This window comes from Ochlerotatus camptorhynchus, unplaced genomic scaffold (assembly GCF_037179485.1).
Source record: "Ochlerotatus camptorhynchus isolate MF236.1 unplaced genomic scaffold, CSIRO-AGI_Acam_v1.1 ptg000365l, whole genome shotgun sequence".
Lineage (NCBI taxonomy): Eukaryota > Metazoa > Arthropoda > Insecta > Diptera > Culicidae > Ochlerotatus > Ochlerotatus camptorhynchus.
In genome coordinates this window covers 1,051,034-1,058,904 of record NW_027040853.1, presented here as the reverse complement: position 1 = coordinate 1,058,904, position 7,871 = coordinate 1,051,034, and the positions used below count along the sequence as shown (strand labels likewise).

Below are 7,871 nucleotides of genomic sequence, written 5' to 3'. Positions count from 1 at the left end.
CCAATTTAAAATCGTTAGTTTCGTATTGATTGTTGCTAGTGATGCCAGTTGTGATGTAGCGGACCAAAAGTTTGTTGGGATTAAACTACTAGCCAAAATTAAATAATTGTGTTGTTCGCACCCCTCCGGTGCGAATGAAAAACGATTTTCAAAAGTAGGTCTTTTGACGGAAAAACTCAACTAAAATATATTCAAAATTAACAAACAAATCACATTAAACAAACTTACAATTTAGTTTTTAACGCCTACTGCAACTCCTCAATGCCAATCTACCTTTGGCGGGCTCAGCGAGGTCGGTAATTGAACAGTAATAGGGGAAACGCTCCTATAGTTGCGGTACGTTAGAAGCGTTAGGTTCCTATAGTTGTGTATGGAGACGCAATACACAACTATAGGAACCTAACGCTTCTAACGTACCGCAACTATAGGAGCGTTTACCCTACACTAAATGAAAACATATCTGCTTCCCGCGGTACAACAGTGGTGAACAATCTACGATTTCACAATATTTAAAAAGCTACAAATAAACTAATAAACTACAAATTACACAACTTACAAGGTACAATAATCGGCACAAAACATAATTCGCAACAACAAAAAACACATCTATCGCGATGGAGTCTATATTCTTCTCTTTCCAGGACAGCTGCTGGGGAAAACAAAACAAAGTAGTGCGCAAGCGATGGCCGTGTTCAACGTATCCCACTCCCTATCGCACCTTTGTGTGTATACATTCATGTATGCGCCTCACTGCTACAGCGACGGCAAGAAACATCAAAAACGGGCTCATCAAAGGGGTGCGTTCACGGTAGTTATGTTACCGCAACCCTTTCAGGCCTAACTGCAACGGCAACATTCCCCCGCCCGTAAATCCTGTGGCTGGTTCCATCAGGAACAGTACGGGGATTACTCCTTCGAAGTGACCTCCAGAACGGCTAGCTTCGCTACCGGTCTGACCTTCTCGCATCTGCTTGTCTGAACGGACTCTTCCGACGCTCCCAACGAACACCTTCTTCACCATGCCTCGCTCCCAAACGTTTCGCTTCTCTCCATCTGCCACGAACACCAAATCTTCAACCGCTACTTGCCGCTGATCCACGAACCACTTAGACCTCTTGTTTAACATCGGCAGGTATTCCCTCTGCCAACGATCCCAGAATCCATCCGCCAAGAACTGTGCGCGATGGTAGCTACTACGCAACGTGTTGGCCAGGTCAACCGGATTCCTCGACGGCAGACACTCGACCGATGAACGACCACGCAAAAAGTGGTTCGGCGTCAACGCTTCCTTGTCTTCCTTCACGTTGGTGGACACGAGGTGAGTGGACGAGAGCTGATCATCTGCCTCGATCAGTGCCGTCTGCAGGATCTCGTTCGTCAGCTTCCGACCATCTGTGAACGTTTTTAGAGCCTCTTTCACCGAGCGCACCATTCTCTCCCACGCACCTCCCATGTGTGGGGCAGCCGTCAAGTTGTACGCCACCTCCAAATGTACCGCTCGCACAGTTAGGCACGTGAAAAGTGCCACCCATCGCTTTTCCTTCCTTCGGCCAATAGACACTTCCAGTGGACCAAAATAGTCTATGCCGACGTACGAAAACGGATCGACCCTCGCCGCCAAACGCTGCCTTGGTAAGGGTACCGTTCTCGGAACAATTGGCTTCACCTTCTGAATCTTGCACCACACACAGGCTCGCATCACTTGATCTACTAGCGCTCGGAGACACGGAATGTAGAATCGCTGCCGAACTTCGTTTACAACGGTTTCTCTGCTGCTGTGCCCATACTGCCGATGGTAGTGTTCCAACTACCTTCGGGTCACCACGTGGTCCTTCGGCAGAATGATCGGAAACCTCGCATCAAACGCCGCATATTCCGCCGCTTCTGTACGACCTTCCATCCGCACGACACCATCCTCATCCAGGAACGGCGCAAGACGATACAGCTTACTCGTCCTCTCTAGTGACATTTCATGTACTGTCGAATCCTTGTTCTTCACCAGGGTCCTCACTTCGTCGGCAAACTCGTCTGCCTGAATTACCTTCCACAAAACTGTTTCTGCAGCCTGGTGCTGGTACTCCTCCTGTCGCAACGGCACATCCACGGCGGGGAACGCTGATCCTTGTTTGACACCTTTCCTAACGGCTTCGATCGGCAGCTTCTTGACGCGTCGCCGGCAGTTGGACACGAATCGGAACAATGTTGCTATGGCCCGCACCATTACTGTCCAACGCGAAATATGCTGCAACCTCTCCGTAAACTCCTCGGGTAACACGATGTGATGCAGCACCACGCTCGCCCGGAGCTCTTCGGCAACTTCCACCTTTGGACGCTTTTGCTTCGGCCATTCTTCCACTCCGTGATACAGAAAATCTGGTCCATGGAACCATCGGCTTCCCGACTTGATCTCCGTTCCTTTGCCCCACTTTGTCAAATCGTCAAACAGCCACGACAAGATTGTTCACTGAAATGGTGGAATCAGACTACGAAGACTCGGAAGATACTCTCATGGCGGTAAGCTCCAACTCGGATTAACTTTTAATACCGTCCCTGTTTGGATGATCTGCGAATTGTTTGCATAGCATCATGTTGAATAACTCTGATGTCGACATCAAAGCAGGCGGATATTCTTGATCGGGATTTAATCCGAGGATAATACCGATTGGAGCTTACAGCCAACAGTGAATCAAGTAGCGATGATCATGTTGCCTTGAGACTTGATATTTGGCCTTCATAAGACCCCCTTCTGTCTCGCAAAATCAAATATCTTATGATTTCAGACTACCATAAAACATTTTGGTATTCAAAAGGAATGTGCGTAACCCTCCTAAAGATATTACTATGTAGCAGAAGTGCTTCCTACATTTCCATCAGATCTTGTGATAACTTGTTGGAATAATTTAACCCAAGTCACAATTATTTCAATGTAGCTACCATTGTATCCCATTCATTGTATCTAGTCGATAATAAGGAAAGCGAAAATAAAATAATAGCAGGAATGGAAGTATTTTTAAGTATTTTACTAATTTAGCTAACGTTATGTACAACCCTTCAACATTACCCAACACCCCCTGCATCACTCCGCCTTCCGAATAACCAGCCGTCGGCTCGCATCGTTATCCAGTTCCAACTCAGCCCGCGTAATGTTCCACTTGTCTTCCCTGTGCTCGGCCCAAAAGTGCAGCTTGCCCCGCTGATTGGTGCCCTTGACGGGAACGGTGAACCCGTCGATCTTCCCATCGCTGTACTTTTTCGTCTCCTCGCCCATGTCGAATCCCATGGCCTTGATGGGTTCCCCTAGCACTTGGATTGCACCTAAAATCACAACAATAATACTAGAAAAACATGATCTGGTTTAAAGCAATTTGATTCAAACTTACCCGGGTGGGCCCTCAGCAGTTTCAGCGAGTCCCGATAGTAGGGTTGACTGCGAATGCGATCTTCAAGTTTGGATTTCATAATTAACGTAGCGGTGATGCCACCGATGGCAATGTAGGTAGCCGTTTTGACCAGCGTCTTCAGCGGTATTCGGGATATCATGGTGGTGCTTTTTGGAAGGGCAATTTTCTTTCAGAAAATTCAAATTGCGAAATATGCAGGAAGCTGATGTTCCATAACTTCGATCCTTTGGGGAGCCGCGAGCCGGTGAATTTTGTTATGATTCATGTGTAATTGACAGTAACCGTGGTGGGAGAGAGCGAAAACGGTGCTGAGAGTGAGTTCCCCTCACTCACAGCACACACGGTCGAACTTTGACAGCTACCAGCGCATGTGAATGAAAATTCAAAACAAACGCAAGCCATGAAGGATTTGGTGTGAAATTTCTTCAAATTAAAATCCGAATATTTTTACTGAATTAGTGTTGAAAAGTTCCATAATTTTTTAGACAATTCACCGTAATCATGAGTTTGTTAGTAATGAATAACATGTCTGGGTTATTCCGACGCTGTTGCACCATTCAGACCAGCATCGTTCGAAATTATGCAACACCGAAGCCCGGGGGAGGTAAGTACCGACATCAGTGCTGGTCAGTGTTTATCAGCTTCTTATTCTAATTCTCCGGCAGCTCTCGGTTCCAAGAAGAAAAAGCTCGGCAAGCTGGGTCCGGTGGTGGAGAAGAAAGAGATCCCGGTGGAAACGGATGCCAACAAGCTGGTCAACTACGTTTGCGGCAGTAACGTCCTGAAGACCGGCGAGGATATCAAACTGAAACCGGACGCGGAATATCCGGAATGGCTGTGGAGCTTACACGTCGGTAAGCCACAGACCCTGGAAGAGTTGGATCCCGATAGCAAGGCGTACTGGCGGAAGTTGCGACGACTGGGCCTACAGCGAAACAACAAACTGGCCAAACTTAAAAAGTTCTAAGTGGTAGGTTTTGGTGCTTATTTTTATTCGTTTAAAATATTTGCTTTATTGTAGAATATGATGCTGTACAACTGTTTGCGAGGTAGAAAACGGCAATTGTTTTTATTAATATCCGAATGCATGATTTTTTTCGAGGATCGATGATCGATAATCATAACATTTATGCCAAAAATATCTTAGCGATAAAAAAAAACTTAACAGTATTCATCAAAATCAATTCAATCTAGTTTGGTTCAAAGCTTTGGAACTGGAAAAGTATCACACACTGAGTGAAAATAGCTGCAATCATCTGGAAAATTAAAAGGCAGAATATTATCAATCCAGTTCAACGCTGCATAGTGAATTTTGTAAACCTGATAGAAGAAGTTCAAATTGATATCGAAAAGTCCATAGGCGCTGATGGCTGGAGGCCGATAGAGAACATTGATCTTCACCATCGTCGCGGAAGGCTGTTGCAGTAGGGTAGAGTGCTTATTTACTCTTACCGATTCTTCGTCGTGGTTCGGAAAATTTTCTTTCAGATCAGCCAATTTTCTCGCGAGCTCCTGTTCCTGAAAATACGAAGTACATACATCATGTTGCCTGTACATTTTCAGGTTGAAGGTACATTTCAAAATGTATAATCTGTGTTCTCTCATGAGACTCTATGTCGCAAGCTTAAAAAATTAATTCTTATGTAAATTTCTGGTAAATCGAAATTTATATAAGAATCTCAACAATTTCACCCCACATAGAGACACCCTCTCCCTTGAAGTTTTTGTCATAATATAATGCATTCTAGAAAACTCACTTTCACTCTTTATTGCCCACTAAATTATAAATTAAATATTTTCGCAAGAACTCGCTTAAATATCTCTACAACATTCTTTTAAAATTCCCTTCGATTTTTTTTTCAAAATTCCCTTGGAATATCCCTTGCAGTAGCCTCAGCCTTCTCTTCAGAATAACCGTGGAGATTTCCTCAGAATTTTCTTGTAATCCTCAATATTATGCCTGATTATTCCCTATGTATTTTCTTCAGCATTCCAAGTATTCGATTACAATTAGCATGGAACTCTTCATAAAATTCCCTTGGAATTCCATCATGTAATTCCTTTAATAATTTCTTTGGAGCTGTGTTATTTCCATGTCTGGTAACTGTTGAAATTATTTCGGAGGTCTTCAAAGCAACTCGTCTGTGTTCCCGATCAAGATAGCTCAAAGCTGTAAATTTATTTAAGGTTAGGATAGCAACAATATAAATTCATGTTTTCTTACATTTAGTCTCCTTACACAATGTACCAATGAATGTAACAAATAAAGAATTCAATTTTCTCTTATCCAGTGTAATAATATATAATGTTGCACTCGATTCACCAGATAATGACAAAGCAATTCTACATTTGACATTTGTATCGTCTGACAATTCGACTGACATTTATCCTATGTATTCTTCTCGTTCACGAATACTCTCACGCTGAAACAAGGGACCGCCCGGTGACTGCATTAACCACAACATCCTCCCCACCGTGACGCACAAGATCCTTTTCGGCGTCACCAACTGGAACTACATCAAGTACCGCTAGTTTGTTCACAGGTCTATTTAACACACCGCTAGATGTCTCTACGTCCGCTTTACGTGCTATTCCATCCTTACCTAGATAAGTTCGGATCACTCGACCTCGTACCCAACCATTACGGTTCCCTTCACCAGCTATCACCACTAACATTCCTTCCTTTACCGGTGCTACATCTTGGAACCATTTGCTGCGTCGGGAAATAACCGGTAGGTACTCGACAATCCATCGCTGCCAAAATATGTCCATCATATGTTGGATTAAAGTCCATCCCTCTGCCAAAGCCTTCTTTGTGTTCACGGGGGTTTTGACCGCTTGACGCACTCCACTAGAACTCAGCATCAAAAAATGATTCGGGGTTAAAGACTCCTGTTGCTCATGTTCCAGTGGTACAAACGTTAGCGGTCGCGAGTTGACCATGTGTTCTGCTTCAGCCAGCAGCGTCACGAACCCCTCGTCATCCAGCTTTCGCGCTGTTGGTAACGATCCTAATGCAGTTTTCACGGATCGAACCATTCGCTCCCAACAGCCACCCATATGAGGTGCTGCTGGGGGGTTGAACCTCCACTTGGTATTCGCGTCCGTAAACGTACTGCTCATCGTAGTATTAATCGATCGCAACTCGTTTTGAAGCTCCCTGCTAGCACCTACAAAATTCGTGCCATTATCAGTATATATTTCTTGCGGAGCTCCTCTTCGGGCGACAAATCGCCGAATGGCCTTCTTACACGAATCAGTTGTTAAACCGTGGGCTACCTCCATATGTATTGCGCGGATAGTGAGACACGTAAACAAAACAACCCAGCGTTTGACCGAGTTGCGTCCTACCTTTACGTAGTAGGGCCCAAAGTAATCGATCCCTACAAATGTAAATGGTCGTAAGAATGGCGTGACTCGAACCCTTGGAAGTTGTCCCATTTTTGGAGGTACAGGTCTAACTTTATAGACACGACACCATTGGCAGCGACGAGCTGCAGAACGTACTTCAATTCGTAACTTCGGGATATAGAATTTCTGCCTGACTTCATTAACGATAGTTTCGTTGTTCGCGTGTCGGAATTTACGATGGTACCAATCCAAAAGCAATTTAGTGATCTGATGTTGTCTTGGTAGGATAATAGGATATCTGGTATCATAGCTGACGTATTCAGCTGCTGCGAGTCGGCTACTGAATCGTAGAACTCCATGTTCATCGAGCTGTGGAGTCAGTTTCGTAATCGGACTATTTTTGTCCAACGGTTTCCGCTGTTCTGGCCCCGCATCCATGTTACGTTTCAATGTCGCCACTTCATCTGGATAATGTTCCGATTGCGCAATACGCCACAAAATTCGTTCAGCTTTCTGCAAATCATCACATGTCAATACTCCTGAGTGATCACGAAGTCCATTTCTTGCCCGTTGCAGCATGACGTCGTAAAAATGATGTACGTACGCGACACTACGTAGTAGTCGCTCGTACTTCGAGAAACGATCTACATCAACCACTGGAACTATCAACATATGGCTGCACACGTATGCTGGACGTAGTTCTTCCACAGTTTCATCCAGTAACTCCAACCTATCTCTCGGCCAGTCATCCTTCTCTTCATACAAGAACGCTGGTCCACGCATCCACCTGCTATCTGGTTTGCAGTTCGGGCCTTTCCCCCATTTTGTTGCCTCGTCTGCTACGTTAATCTTCGTTCCTAACCATTGCCACTCGTCAACTTTCGACAAACTCAGGATCTCATTGACGCGAAAAGCTACATATTGTCGGTAACGTCGGGTGTCCGATCTAATCCAAGAGACAACTGTACTTGAATCGCTCCAGAAATACGTTCGCTTGATTTTGACGGAATGACCTTCTTCTATTGTTTTACGCAACCGTGTGCCAATTACCGCCGCCTGCAGCTCAATACGGGGGGTCGACAAAAGCTGCAGTGGGGCAACCTTTGTTTTGGACGCAAC

At 44.9% G+C, this 7,871-nt stretch overlaps 3 protein-coding genes across 3 annotated transcripts; 1 reads left to right on the top strand and 2 right to left on the bottom strand.

Annotated features, from left to right (window-relative positions):
* Window positions 1–817: 817 nt before the first annotated feature.
* On the bottom strand, window positions 818–1,699 carry LOC135709840 (uncharacterized). The gene has a single exon (XM_065232253.1). The coding sequence runs from the start codon at window positions 1,697–1,699 to the stop codon at window positions 818–820; it is 882 nt and encodes a 293-aa protein (XP_065088325.1).
* A 1,342-nt stretch (window positions 1,700–3,041) lies between these two features.
* On the bottom strand, window positions 3,042–3,631 carry LOC135709832 (uncharacterized). Its single transcript, XM_065232245.1, has 2 exons — window positions 3,381–3,631; window positions 3,042–3,315 (listed from the first exon to the last, which is right to left on the bottom strand). The coding sequence occupies exons 1-2, from the start codon at window positions 3,538–3,540 to the stop codon at window positions 3,077–3,079; spliced, it is 399 nt and encodes a 132-aa protein (XP_065088317.1). The 5' UTR covers window positions 3,541–3,631; the 3' UTR covers window positions 3,042–3,076.
* A 205-nt stretch (window positions 3,632–3,836) lies between these two features.
* mRpL54 (mitochondrial ribosomal protein L54) lies at window positions 3,837–4,458 on the top strand. The gene is made up of 2 exons (XM_065232244.1): window positions 3,837–4,005; window positions 4,067–4,458. The coding sequence occupies exons 1-2, from the start codon at window positions 3,903–3,905 to the stop codon at window positions 4,366–4,368; spliced, it is 405 nt and encodes a 134-aa protein (XP_065088316.1). The 5' UTR covers window positions 3,837–3,902; the 3' UTR covers window positions 4,369–4,458.
* Window positions 4,459–7,871: the final 3,413 nt, after the last annotated feature.

Excerpts from the sequence above, each read along its gene's own strand:
- LOC135709840 (XM_065232253.1), bottom strand. The coding sequence starts at position 1,699 with ATGCGAGCCTGTGTGTGGTGCAAGATTCAGAAGGTGAAGCCAATTGTT.
- LOC135709832 (XM_065232245.1), bottom strand. The coding sequence starts at position 3,540 with ATGATATCCCGAATACCGCTGAAGACGCTGGTCAAAACGGCTACCTAC. Across the intron at positions 3,316-3,380 it reads ACTGCTGAGGGCCCACCCGG|GTGCAATCCAAGTGCTAGGG; the intron begins GTAAGTTTGAAT and ends TTGTGATTTTAG.
- mRpL54 (XM_065232244.1), top strand. The coding sequence starts at position 3,903 with ATGAGTTTGTTAGTAATGAATAACATGTCTGGGTTATTCCGACGCTGT. Across the intron at positions 4,006-4,066 it reads AACACCGAAGCCCGGGGGAG|CTCTCGGTTCCAAGAAGAAA; the intron begins GTAAGTACCGAC and ends ATTCTCCGGCAG.